The following is a 14,628-nucleotide window of genomic DNA, read 5'->3' as shown; positions in this document are numbered from 1 at the left end:
CACTTCCTCATTCCAAATATATGGCAATATATCGGAGCAACGAGCAGGGAATTTCCCTTAGGAACATTTGGCCAGAGCCTATAAAAAACTGCAATGATTTAAAGAATTAGGACATACTAATGATGCTTGGTATTAATGTGCTAAATAATCAGTTTTTAAATTACCCTGATTTAGAAAGTACAACTCTGTGGAATTATTCTATGGAAACAAAGACTGGGGTAATAGCCAACCAAGTCATACACAGAGTAAACTTACTGAAAACAATGGGCTAAGGGTATCACCCTAGAAGTTTAATGTATCAGTCACTGGTATAGAATTTTAATTTGACCCACTAAAGAGGCGGCAGGGAACTGGATCTAGCTGGAGGACCAGTAATAAGTATTAAGCCACAGCTTTTCACCTAACTTTGTGTTGCACAACGTTCTAAAAAGTGTCTTCCCCTCTGGAATCCCACAGGCTCTGAGACTGCTAGTTAGAAACCATGTGTGTGGTGGTTGTCCAATGATGTGGGGGTTCCTGCTCCATTGATGACTGCTGCTTTTAGGAGATAAAAAGAATAACCTACTTGGGATTGTATTTAAATTAGGACATTGCTGCTTACCTGACAGAATTAACTACTGTTTCCTCCCACACACCCCATTTTGGGGGTTCTCCTGACTCTTCAGAGAAGATCTGGGGAAGGGGCAGGTGGAGGAGGGGGTTTCTGGTTATGCTAGAAGCATTACTAGTGCAATGATTTAGTTGAATACAGTCCCAGGCTTTCCTAGCAGCAATCATAATCATGTGGATGCAACCTAAAAGGCAGTTAAATTGACATAATGCCAATCTTCCATCATGGCCACCAGAAGAGAACTACAATTTATTGAACCATCTTGGCTCTTACAACCTTGATAAATAATATCAAACAGCTCTAGAAAACTGGCTGAAATCTCTCCTACACAGTACACAGCTGTAAAAGCAACATTACAGTATACCCAGTGTTATTTCTCTAGAAAAAGAGCAACTCACCATGAACGCCTCCCTTGTTCTCTTATAATGACAATGGTGCCCACCTGAGAGGGGCCGGAACTGATTTCCGGTCAGTTTGGGCTGAAAAAAAGCCCTGTGTATACCTTCTCGCTTCCCCATTGAACTAGGGATTAGTAACTGAAGGCCCATGGGCAGAATTCAACCCGCATAATACTACCAGATAAATATTTTAATTAAATAAAACAGGCTATTACCAGTTCTTTATTGCCAAAGCCACCCCAGTATTGATTACATTAAAATCAGTGCAAAATACATAGAGATAGAATGAACAATTTGGTGAAGAATTGAGTCTTCAGCTGATGCAAAATCCTCAACAGAGTTTGCACCAACCTTATATGAGAAAGGAGGGAGTTTTATAATCAGGGCATTGCTACTGGTCCTAGAGATTGTGTCTATGTTCACACTCCAATTGGCACTTTAAATCAAAGAAGGATGCATAACAATTGTGTAACTTTCCAGCCGTGTCCGTACCAGTTTGGACAAAAACAGGTAAACAGGTAAGGGAAAGAGGGGAAATAACATTTCCTAGTCCCATAATACTTCTACGGCTAATTTCAAGGAAAGACTTAGCAATGTTTCCACCTTTTCTCTCCCCCCCCCCCTTTTGCAGCTTAACTCTTACTAGCCCAGTCTATTTGAGCCCAGGTAGAAAGTTATGAATCAGTCACAATTCAACTCAACGAGTAACATCAATGGTGGTGATACTTTCTTTTTTTTTAAAATAATTTTTATTAAGGTTTTCCAAATTAAAACAAATAAAATCCAATTCATAAACTTTTTCCAATATCTAGGACTTCCCCTCCCCACCCCCTCTTGTGTTCCAAATCTTCCAAAAAAGCAATAATATTCAACAAATTCTTATTCCCAAAATACACTCATCATCAATAACTCAATTTATCCAAATTTCCATCCCCTAAGGTCGACCTATTCCCTTCCACGAGTTCCCCCCTTTCAAATATAATACAGATGAAAATAGAATAAAAACAAACAATAATTTTACAACCTTTGGATTCCAAATTTCCCTCCCCTCTTTCCCTGTTGCGTTCCTCCTATCCCTCACTTCTAATGTCTTCCTGATGAACCCACATTTCACTAAACCCACATCCCTCTGGTTCTTTACCGGTCTTTTTTTTAAATTACAGATGTCCAATCATAGAAGGAGTCTATCAAAGGGGGCCCATTTCTTCTATCCAGATTTTTATATCCAGGAGTATAAACTCCAATTTTATATCCATAAGCTTGTCAAATCTGGATATCCCTAATGTTCCCACTCCAGTTCTGTCCAGTTCTTGTTGTTTCCTTGTTCTTGTCAATCACTCTCCTCCTTTTTACTTCCCTGTTCCCTCACAGAAATGTTCTTTTTCCAAAGGCTTCTAGTGTCTCTACAGAGGCTTGTTATTCAGGAGCAAAACATTACATCATGTTCCTTTCATTTTTCAACAGATTAATCCATTGTTTCCAGTAAAGTGTAGGCCTCTGTAGACAAAATAATGTTCCATTTCTGCAGTTTCCCAGGAGATTAAAAGTTCTATCCAACTGTTCAAGTTTCCCGTCGAAAACACATGCAATGTCCCTCAGCTCCTCTAGGTGGATTACAATAACAAAGTTCCCTTCCAGATCACATCCGCCAGTCCAAATAACTTATAAATCCTTGTTTGAAACAATTTATCTCCAATTTATAACAAATGTAACCGGCAAAGTCCTCATAACAAAGTCTCAATTTCATTTTTCCGTTTTGACAGCTCTTTGACAGCTGTCAAAACCTCCGTTATTCTTCTCCAGGCATTTTCACGAATCGCTCCAGGGATTCCGGGGGGGTTGCTTTTTAATCCGAATTCCACTTTTCTCCTCCAGCTCAATCTTATAAATTTCCCTCGCGAAGTTGCTAGTTCGGCAAGATAAGGTTCCTCTCGATCTTAGTTATCCAGTCCTTTGTTTTGGCTCTTCTACAATTTGGGGGGGGGCTGACTTCCTTTTTTCCACCTCCCCCGTTCGCTCCAAATTCTAAAAATTTATCCCTCTTTTTAGTCCATATTCCAATTACTCACGGGTTCTTCTTTTGGGTCCAAATTTTCAATAGAAGAAGTCAGCGCTCTCCGCCGGATGGCATGCGGCTGCGCTCGGCAGGGATAGCAGAGGACTCAAAGCACCACGCTCCTCCCCGGCACCCGATCCGTAGCCTTTAAAAAGGCTCCTTCACGAATCGAGAGGGCGCTGACGGTGCCAGCCGAGTCTCCATGTCCACGGCCTCCGTGGCCGTGGTTTTTAAGGGTCCCCGCATCGCCGGTGCGGTAGGACCCAGCCCCTGCCGAGCAGGCTCCCTCCGGAGCTCGGAGGGAGCCCGCCATTCGGCGATGGCGCCGACCCGGAAGTTCCCAATGGTGGTGATACTTTCAAGGACTGAAGGGAGGAGAAAATATATTTCTCAGAGCTGAATAATCTGCTGACCAATCAGGCTGCCTTACATTACACTAGACTAGGGGTGGGGGATTTCAGCAGCCAAACCCAGCTCTTCCAGCTTCTATATCTGACAAGGAACTTCAGACCCAGGGACCAAATATTGTCCCTCAGGCTCTACCTGGCCCTTGGGACATTTCTTATTCCATGACCCCGCCCAATCCTTACTTTGCACTATCCTCAAGTACTTTCAAGTTGTCTGGAATGTGACCTTGATCTACGATAGTGAATTTTGCATGCCTGGATGGAAAATATCTGTGTTTATGTGCAAACCTCCAACTTTGTAAAGTTTGGACATAGCCTACTGCAAAAAGGTAACAGTGGTATCTGGGCACTTCTCACTTTTGCCTTCTGTCCACCAGTGGCGTGTAGCCCCTAGAAGGCTGCCTACAACAGAATGCAATCCTCTAGCTGAAGGGCCCCCCTCCTCATCCCTGCACTGAATGCTTCAGAAGTAAATATATAATCTGTAATAGAGCAGAGGCAGCTGCACCAAGGGAGAAATTGGCTGCTGCCAAAACAGCAGTGCCAGGTTGAATCCTCCCTCCTACCTTGCATAACAAATACAACAACTTCTCTTGTTCTGAGGTTATTGCCCTGCATTTTTTCTGTTCCTGCTCCACATTGTTAGTTAACATCCGTAGAAAGATCACACACATCATAATGACACGAGGGCAAGGCATAAGTTGTACTATATCTTGTGAGGGGTGGAGGCACAGCAGCCTCATGACACTTATGACATACAGTTCTTCCCTAAAAGAACCCCCTATAGCGAGTACACTAAAATAACTCTAGAATTAGATTGTAAATATTCATGTAGTTCACATTTAGGGCTGGTCATGTCTAGGTATGCACCTTCTATGTCATTCTCAATGAATGTAAAAAGATGTCACAAATGCAAAGTGAACGCCATTTGTGATTGTTGACAATAGTTCATCCAATCCTAGGATGATTCAGGAGCAGATGAATGTATGGATTACAAGTCTTTGTAATACTTTAAAAGGCTTTTCTCCACAATATTTATAAAATTGCTAACCTGGCCAGTGGGAAGGTTCAATTTGTAATCTCAAACCAATCTCAAAATATTTCAAGATAACAAAAGCAGAAATACCAATGTACATTTGTTTGCCTTAAGCATATACTTAAAAGAAGCTCAAACCAGGAGAGCATTAGTAGATTGAATTCAAAACTACAATTTGCTTGAATTAAAATCATTCCAGAAAAATGTTCACCAAATTTTCTCCTAACCAGTGGTGGTGGTGATGGTGGCGCGTTTCAGGAAATCTGTTCCAAACAATCAACATTTATTTCCCAATTCAATCACTCTTGCAGTTAAAAGTATTTCTGCCACACCAATGGCCTCATCATAAATATGTTTAAATTGTAATCCTAACACACAGGAAGAAAGTCCAACAGAATATTGTGAGACATATTTGTGAGCAAACAGGTTAGCATGAGGTGGGAGCCTGCTTTCCTGGAATCATGGCTTCTTGTTCATTTTATTCACGATGTGAATATTGAAAAATAATGTTTATGATAATAGATGAAGGAGTACCACAGTTGTTAACTACAGACAAAATTACTGCAAACTCATTTATAAATGGATAACGTTTTCTCAATGAACCAACTACCTGCAAAGCCTGCTTCCAAATGTATCATAAAGAGATTGACTAATACTTATATCTTCTTGTAAACTGCTTTCAGGTTTTTTTTACAATCAAGTGGTGCATAAATTTAATGAAATAAAAATAAAGTATATTTCTTATCTAGCCTGTATTGGTACAAAAAGATTAAAAATGCAAAAACCACATTGGAATGGAATTACTATGAAATGAGAAAGTGGCTGTCATCCAAAGAAAAATGGTGTGCCGTATGCTCAACGGAAATAGGGGACACAGTTACAATGTGAGAAAGAACTGGAAGCATGGAGAGGACATACAAGAACAGATGGCTCTGCAAACTCAACGATGGTAACAGATGTGCACACAAAATTAGGGCCCCATCCAAATGGATGGAAATTGCAGAAAGTAGATATTACCCTTTATGAACTCATATCACAACACCTCAATACTGTGTCAGTTTCTGTAAAAGCTAATCATTTTATATTTCAAAGGACACCAATGTCTTCAACAAACATTTTTGGGATGCACTGCTATCACTGGCAAAAACACTTCTGTGACAGGTTAAGGTCATAAGCAGCCAAAGAATTTTCATATCACCATCTTGAATTCATTTAGGGTCAAGAGGCAGGGTATATTTATTCATATTTAGAAGGTTACATGATCCCCAGGGAAGAAGACGAAGGTATCCTGCTTAATGAATGAGCTGTGACAACTACAATATTGAAGAAAGGGCCAATCAAGAAGCCATAAGGAAAATAAAACATTAGGAGCTCTAACACAGATACACCAGGATGAGTACCTGGTAGCTGTACTAGGAAAAAAGATACTGGGAATATCTAGCCCTTAAGTCACAGCAGATCAGTAGCTCCTTGTACCCAGCTTCTACTCCATAGATAGTGGTGTTTTCATCCCTATCAGCAACACAAAAGTGCCAGGAAGTGGCTAACCAGTGTCACAGAATGCTGACTGCTTCCTAGACAGAACAGTCTCTCTAGTGCAAGAAGAAAATTCAGAGATGGGGATTTGATAAGAAAGAATATGAAAAGGGGAACTGCCAAGGCCAGCTCTTTGCTTGGAGGCTCCAGGACACAATATCTATGATAATTACTAGTCCACATTTACACAGTACCAATGTATAGGTCCCATACAAAACAAACACTAAGTAAAGAACTAAGACGTAAGTGCTGTTTCATATACTTAGAAAACACTGCTAAGGATGCAACCCTAACCCAACTTACCCGGGAGTAAGACCCAGTGAATTCAATAGGACTTATTTCTGAATATACACGGGTTAGGTTACTGTAACACCATTCTTCAATGTATTATAAAACCAGACCAGAATAAAATTGTCCCTTCCAAATCCATGAATTCATTAGGAAATCACACCATTATTTTATTCTTACCTGTGTCCCCATCACCACTCTCCATTTTTACAGGTTTACTGGTTTCTGACGGAGTGTTCATTCTTGAGTCTGCATTAGAAGCAACAGAAAATATGGTTTTAAAAATCCTACTCACACCGTCCTCTTTACAGCACAAAACAGGACATTTTATATTGGTGAACAGGAGGCACTATAAAATGACCAAACTCAACTGATGGGTATGGACCCTGAAATGTCAAAAGGAAATTAGGACATAGCAATGTATCACTGTAAAATACTATATATTGGATAGTCAAAAGGCTAATTGAAAAAGGCGTACTTGAGGTGCTTCATAAAAACAGACCAATTATGTTTGCTACATTTAGAAAAAATAGTGTCCAAACCTGAAGGATTGTATTAAAATTTCATTTGGATTATTACAATAATTTTTGTCTGAATTCTTATACAATTTCCCAAAGTTCTGCTTAGACCTCTGAACTGCCTCTCCTCACCCACCCTTTAGGTGTTTCCAGTGGTGCTGCTAGATCCTTTTCTAAACAGTACACAGGCATGTTGCCATGAGACTTCCATGCTACCACTATGTGATTACATCACTATGCTAAACTGAATATGATGGTGCATGATGGTGTTCAGGGTATATATAATTCATTGTATCAGACCAGGAACAGCATGGTGATGCTATTGTGCAATGGCAATACAAAGGCAATGTAATAGCAATAAACTCTTTACAAGACGTAGTTCTGGCAAAAGGAGAGACGCAACTTATCTGACTTCTGAAACAGGATTTAAAAATGGGGGCTGGGGGATGAAAGGCTGCTGATAATAAACAGCCAAAATAATCTAAACCACTGAGAACAATTTTGACAGGTCCTAGTCCTATCATTCACTGTGCTTTTGGTTATAGTCGTATCAAACTCCTTTTGCAACTAAACTGATGCTTGTTAGTATGGTGCTGGAAAAAAAAACCATTGCTGATGCCAACAGATTTATTCTCATTACAGAATACCACCCACTCTTGGTCTTCTCCAACTGGGATAAGCCTCTGAGTTTTTAATTACTACAACCCATGTGGACTCTTGTTGAATATTTTGTAAAAATAGGACACAACATGTTCAACCAATTTTCTCCCTTGGAACACTGTAATTAATTTTTGTAAAATTCATTTTTTGTTGTAAAAGTTACCTTTTCGGGGGGGGGGGGGGTTTCATGAAAAGGACTACCTTCCTTTCTTTTGCAGCTATTTTCTGTGCCTGTTCACAACCATTGTTCACCTGACCTCTTGCTGAGTGATTTGGGGGTGGGGTGGGGGTTAGGCATGAAAAAGAGGGCATCACAGTTGTGAAAGATGCCATCACACTGATATACACATCCTGTTGAAAGTAATGCAGAGGAATAACCACTGTATTTGGATGCTCACTTGGATTGTGACTCAGTTTATGTGGGTTTTTTCACATCATGAATTTTCACAAAGGTAATGGCTCCCAGTTTTGGTGCACTAGTTAACTATTCACATCAAAATGGATGACAAATCTCACACCACACAACCTTAAACTGGTTTGAACCTTCTCCCAGACTTTTCTAAAAGGCTACTGAAGGAACTCGAGTTAAATAGTAGCTAGTTATAGAAAAAATCTATTTAAGTTGCCATATTAAAAGAACAGTCATTGATAGAAACAAGGAGACGGGGTATTACATTAGAACTACAGCAAATATTCACTAGCAAGGCTGGCAGATCCAAAAATACAAAGGTGGTGAGACAGATGAATACATATATTATGGCAGATGGCAACAGATCATGGGAATGAGCAAACCAATATGCCCAAAAATAGAATAAAATTGTGAGCAACGACCAGATCCAGAGAAGACTGGACTAGAAGAGAAAAGCGAAAGAAGAGGAAAGAAAGTTAAGCACCAGAAACCTGACTAAATTAATATAGTCAAAATAATTTGTTGCCTTTTCTAAACACACCATAGCCATAATCCAGGCAAGAAAGTACTTAAAATTTTTAGATATTCCCCCATGTAACAAGCAATCTAGGATTTCCCCAGCTCTGCTCATAATTAGCAATAGCAGAAAGAACCCCCTTCAACATTTACGATTGTCAGATTTCACCTGTAGAAACTAAATCACTGATGTTTACAGAAAAGCATTTAACAATGGAATTTGACAGTGAAGAATGCATTATTGCATTCTTTACAATTTAGCTAATGCTAGAGTTAAAACATATGCCAGAGGTTAGGGTAACAGTAGAGATGGGAAAGTATTATTAAGAAGTGCTGCAAAAGAAATCCATTTGTCATATCCTATTTCTTAAAGACATTTGCACCAGTCAAGCCTCAGAAATAGTAGGCAGGTAGGAAAGATTACTTCAGCAGCTACTGCTCCACTAACAATGCAGAATCTTTTCCTGTTGCATCATGCATGCAGTTATTTGCATAACAGGGAGTCAAATCCCTGGATATTCCCCAGTATACAGCAGTTCTCCAACAGGAGAGCAAGGTTAATTTGAAGCTAATTAATTCCATTTCCTATACAATATCAGCGTCTTGATGATTACAACCTTGAAGAGTAATGAAGTAATCAATAGTTGTTTTTTTAAAAATTGAGTACATATGTGCCATCAACTCTTAGTGAAAATACTTGCATTATAAATATGAAGGCTAAAAACCTCTGCAGTGCCACAGCACACAGTACAATTTCTTTTTAGAGTCCATTTGGCATCTTTCAAAAATGCTTTCTTCCATATCTCTCTGCTAAGAAATGGTACATAATAAGCATTGGTACATAACAACAGTATACTATGTTTAAAAACAGCAGCAATAATGAGCTGGTTTCACAAGGCTATACTGGAGCCTTTGTAAGTTAAAAGATGTTGGATATATGTAAGGGATAGTCAGAAGTTCATAGAATTGTAGAGCTGGAAGGGACCATGAGGGTCATCTAGTCCAACCTCCTCCAGTGCTGGAATCTTTTGCCAATGTGGGACTCGAACCCAGAACCATGAGATTAAAAGTCTGATTTATTGACTTGAGCTATCCCTGTTGCGACCACAGAAGGGTTATACTCCACGGGTTCATATTTGGAAGCAAAATAAATTTAATGCATCTTTTGTTGTATCATTAAAGAGGGTATTGTTAAATATGCCAATCATGCTTCAAAACAAGATAAACATTTCATCCCATTGCCTAGGGCAGCCTTCCCAACCTGCTTGCCATCCAGATGTTTTGGACTACAGATCCCATCGGTCCTAGCCAGCGTGTAATATGTCAGTCTGTCAAGAGTTTTTAACAACCACAAGATATAACGGCAACCTTTAGTTTAAGATGATATGAAGAGGAACTATACAAATTCATGGAAGACAGACTCATGAATTGCTATTAGTCACAACAGTGAAACTGAACCTCCATGACAGAGGCAGTAAACCTGTGAATGTCATGTGCTAAGGACAAGCATCAGAAGAGGCTATTACTCTGATGATCTGCTTGTCAACATCCAAACACATGTGGTTGACAATTGCTAAGAACAAAATGCTAGATTAGCTGGAACATGATCTGATCCAGTAAATTAATTTCAGTGATTTGCACCACACACACAAAAACACAAGGAATGGATTAGTGATGAAATAGGCAAAATCAACTATCTACAAGTTAATTTGGCTAGTGGATGTTCAAATAAATTTTCTCTATAATTCTTATAGAGACTGCCATTTCCTCCTCCTTTCTTTCACAAGCAGCATAAGGCTTAATTTGTAACAATGACACTAAAACACTGCCATAATCTAAAGTACACACAGCAAACTGAAGCATAGATTGAAAGCACCAGGTGCAGTGCTGAGGTCACATCCTGATGAGTTTCTAGAATCTAGATACATTCTTACTAGCATTTTAACAGATGTCAAGGCCAGTCAGCAATAAAATTATCAGCTTTTCAAAATATATAGGGGGAGGGTGGTTTTCTTAGAATTGATAAACCCTTTAAATTCAGCTACTGTTCTTCACACTAAGATGAAGGTGTCATTTGCTAGGATTCCTCCATACAGCATTGTTAAAAACGGCATATATGAAGGGAAAAGCTGTGTATCTTGAAGCAAAAATCACATTAAATTTTACATTTCTAAGGTAAGCGTAGTCTAAATCCTTAGATTATGATTTTTATAATTCTAAGGCCTGAAGATAAAGGATAAAATTTGCAAAACCTTAAAAACATATTTGCAAAATATGTTTTTGAATGAAGCCTATACCTTAATTTAAAAGCATATTTTTCAACTGCCAGAACACTAGTAGCCATATGCATCACTTCTTGTAACGGTATCAGCAGTGGTATTAGCACTGCTTGCTTCCTATTAAACACTGAACAGTGTGGCTTTATATCCTACACCCACACAAATATACCCAAACTTAGAATGATCTGGTCAGGCCAGGAAGTTATGGCAGAAGACTCTCACCCCTATGCAGTTTTACATAAACAGATACATGAAATGAAGTTCCTATTTCTTTCCAAAATCAAATGCTTTTTAAGACTGAAATATCAGAAGCTTCTGCATTAAACGACACTGAAACTGAAGAGCAACCCCATTCTATCCAAAAATAAAGAACAAGATTTTCCTGAACACAGAAAAAAAAAAAAAAAAGAACGGAGGAGGCACTTGCCACCACATCTCTGGTAGTCCTCAGCCTTTCAAATAAATGCCTCCCTTAGTCTTGCATATGCGATTAAGCCACTGCATAGTCAATCCAACAACCACTATTTCCATATTACACGCTTGCAAGAGTCAGTTGAACTGGTACCCACCTAGAATGTAGTCGCTGCAGTCCAGCATTGCTGTGCAGTCCTCTGCAGATTCAGATAGTCCAAGCAAAGGGGGGGGGGATTCTAAAATAAAAAAACTACACTACTACTTTTAACAGAAGAAAGGGAGGGGTGGGGATAGGAAATACAACTTCAGTTACACCATAGCAATCTTCAACTGAACAGAGAAACTTCAGTTGCTCTGTAGAGTTTTAGTCTCTCCTACTAGCTGTGTCTGACATTGTCAAGGCGACTGAAGCATGAAAAGTTCCCCTTTTTTTAATAAAATAGAAACAAAGATTGCAGCTGGCAGTTTCCATAATGAAGCTTAATCAGTATGCGCCTGATTAGGGCCTTATGCAAATCTCCCCTCGTTAAGCACAGCAGCCAGCACTTTGAAGTCCATGAACAATTCATTTGCAGAGTACACTGAAAGCGCTCCCTGCATAATTTAAATCATGATATAAATATTTATCAGCTCATTTGCATATTAATTGGCAGTGCATGAAGGGAAAAATTATCTCCCAAGTGCCAGCATAATAATTAGGGAACAAAATGAAATTTCTTCCAATAGCTTTGCTTCTCAGACCTAACTTGAGCACAGTACCATGGGGAAGTAGGGAGGGGAAAGAGGCAAGACAAAATTCTGTTAAAATGCCACTGAAATGACATATACAAATTAGAAACAACTCTACAGACTTAAGCACCTTTAATCTTATTCCTGCTGGCAACAATGACTTCAGTAATAAAGGAGATTTGGAAAAGCTTTCTACAGAATCCAAATAATCCCAAGAAAACAATTAGCAAGGTAGGAGCTGAACACAAACCTGTCTTAACTACTACTTGCACATTTATGTGATCTTTTCCAAATGTGTTATGCTATAATTTAACAGTCTCTCACACATAATTGTGTACAAGGAGAAGCCACATAACTTTAGGCAGCATATAGGAAGCAATTCATGTTTGCTGTTTTGCAAAGGTAGTCCAACACTGGTAGATGTAACAAGTAATATTTGACCATTCTCACTCCCTATACCTCTAATAAAGTTGCTATTATCTAGAACTGCTGGCTCCTAATTTATATGTATCTGTATCTGTATATGTACATAACATTAATTCCTAAATAAATAGTCTGACTTATTTATTATTGTATTTCTAAATAAACAGTCTTCCTAAATAAACAGTCTTTATAGTAAACTTTATTTTGCAACTGTACTTCTTGAATCATCAGGGCTACTCAGAAACTCTTGTACAAAGATTGTATAAGAGTAATTTAAGACTCTGTGATTAGAAAGTAAATGTCAGAAGGGAAATGAATGGTCATGTGAAGACTTCTCCACCACAAAAGGGCCCAACAAAATGATGAAATAAACTCCTCTAAAGCTATCTGCTGCAATTTTTAAAAAGCATGGATCATTCAAAAGCAGAACAAGGGACTGGAATGTTACACATTGCATAATCTAGTTGCTCTTCAGAAATCAAAAGAGCTGTTGATTGTTGGTACTTAGTGGCTACTGGTGTGAAGGAAAGTCCCTTTAAAAAAAAAAAATTAAATGTTTTCTCATCCATAGTGAAAAATCATTGCATCTAGAAAGGAAGTTGTAACAGTTGAATTTCATAGATTCTAAAATTCATTTTAACTAGAAGGCAACAGAAAAAGAATTGTCTGCTAGCTTGAATCCAGCAAAAACCCAATATTTTCTTGATCCTTATCGCCCATTACAATTTTCAAGTCACAATGCCAGAGAGATAGCAAAAGTCATAGCCAGCAGAATACTCAGAGGTGATATAGCAGACCTGTCAAAGTCTAGACTCAAAAAATCCTGTGGCTTTCTAGTTCACAATTTGCAAGACCTACAAAATACACTCAGCTTTCTACACGGTTTGCAGGATTCTGTTCATTACATGGGCCACTTTAACTGAAAAGAGGATATTTAATTGATTAAATACCACATAGTTTAAGCACAAGTAACAGAGAAAAGCTATGGATGCCTGTCACCACTTTAGGAGAGACATCAACTCTCTTCTCGATACAAGAAGGCATCTTTCAAAATGGTGCTTGCTGCTACATGTATGTTTGGTTGCCTTCTTCAAAATGCTTAATTCATATGCATATTTAATCAATTAAAACTTAAACCACCCAATACTTAACCACCCAATACTTGATAGTTTTAATCAGTGCACTTATGTGTGTGTGTGTGTATTTGTTGTTCAGTCGTGTCCGACTCTTCATGACCTCATGGACAAGAGCAAGCCAGGCACTCCCTTCTTCCATTGCCTCCTGCAGTTTGGTCAAACTCATGTTGGTAGATTCGAGAACTAATATATAAGGTACTGGTATGAAGTTGTTACAGTAAGTGCCACACTTTTAACATTTGAGGGAGGAAAGGTGCCAGTACTGTGTACCCTTGAGTACACCCTCCACCCAAAAGCACTGGTTTCAATCTCTAAAACACCATCCCAAAGTGCTTCCCCGATGCACATTGTCACCATATCTGACATCCTCGTCAGCAGTCCGCTGACCTGCTTTACAACATCCTTACAAGACGATCCAGGTACTACTTCAGTGGTACTGCTGGTTATGTACTTAATTTGTTCTGGAGGTCCGTTCTTAACCTGAAACTGTTATTAACCTGAAGCATCACTTTAGCTAATGGGGCCTCCCACTGCTGCCGCACCTCTGCTGCACGATTTCTATTCTCATCCTGAAGCAAAGTTCTTAACCCAAGGTACTATTTCTGGGTTAGCGGAGTCTGTAACCTGAAGCGTATGTAACCCGAGGTACCACCATACTACTATTGGAACAATTTAAGAATATCTTACATTACTGTAGATTGGTTTATAGTGTTCTTTGTGTTTCGTTGCAGATTGTTTATTCTTTTCAGTGATTTCTCATTTATAGATTTGAGGCCAACAAGACCTATCATAAAATTTTCTTCTAACAAGTTATATAGCCTTTGAGAAGAGTTGCTTTTTGAGGAGCGGGAGGGGTCATCCAGGTTTTAATCTCCTTGAACTTTCCTGGTAACAAAATTAAAGTTCAACTTTTTGAGATAATGGTTTGAGGGTCAAAAACAAACAAACAAGGGTGATAGAGATTCCTTTGTAATCCTGGAGATTTTGTATAGTTCTGAGCTGAAGTGATTAATAGGCACCACCACAGAGAAGGCTGTATAAAGTGCAATGACTTGAGAGAAAAGGGCACCCATTCGAAACTTCTAAACACTCACACAAGAAAAGCCATTCAACACAATCAAATGCTTTCTATGTATCCAAAGCAAAAATACACAAGGGGGTTCTGGACATCTACTATGTATTATTCAATCTATACTTTCCTTGATTGGATATG

General features: G+C 38.9%; 1 protein-coding gene across 8 annotated transcripts in view; it reads right to left on the bottom strand.

Moving 5' to 3' along the window:
* Positions 1–14,628, bottom strand: part of POU2F1 (POU class 2 homeobox 1) — an 87,311-nt gene that overhangs the window by 30,071 nt on the left and 42,612 nt on the right. For 4 of the 8 annotated variants that reach the window (XM_081907865.1, XM_081907866.1, XM_081907871.1 and 1 more), the window contains exon 2: positions 6,512–6,580. In XM_081907865.1, coding sequence (XP_081763991.1) covers positions 6,512–6,580 — 69 coding nt within the window. Of the gene's footprint in view, positions 1–6,511; positions 6,581–6,873; positions 6,935–6,985; positions 7,063–11,282; positions 11,326–14,628 lie in introns of those variants that run through there. The other 4 variants (XM_081907867.1, XM_081907872.1, XM_081907868.1 and 1 more) reach the window with 3 other exon arrangements.

Source organism: Podarcis melisellensis (genome assembly GCF_964234715.1).
Source record: "Podarcis melisellensis genome assembly, chromosome: 4".
Taxonomy (NCBI): domain Eukaryota; kingdom Metazoa; phylum Chordata; class Lepidosauria; order Squamata; family Lacertidae; genus Podarcis; species Podarcis melisellensis.
The sequence above is the reverse complement of the archived record's forward strand: the minus strand, read 5'-3'. Positions and strand labels throughout refer to the sequence as shown.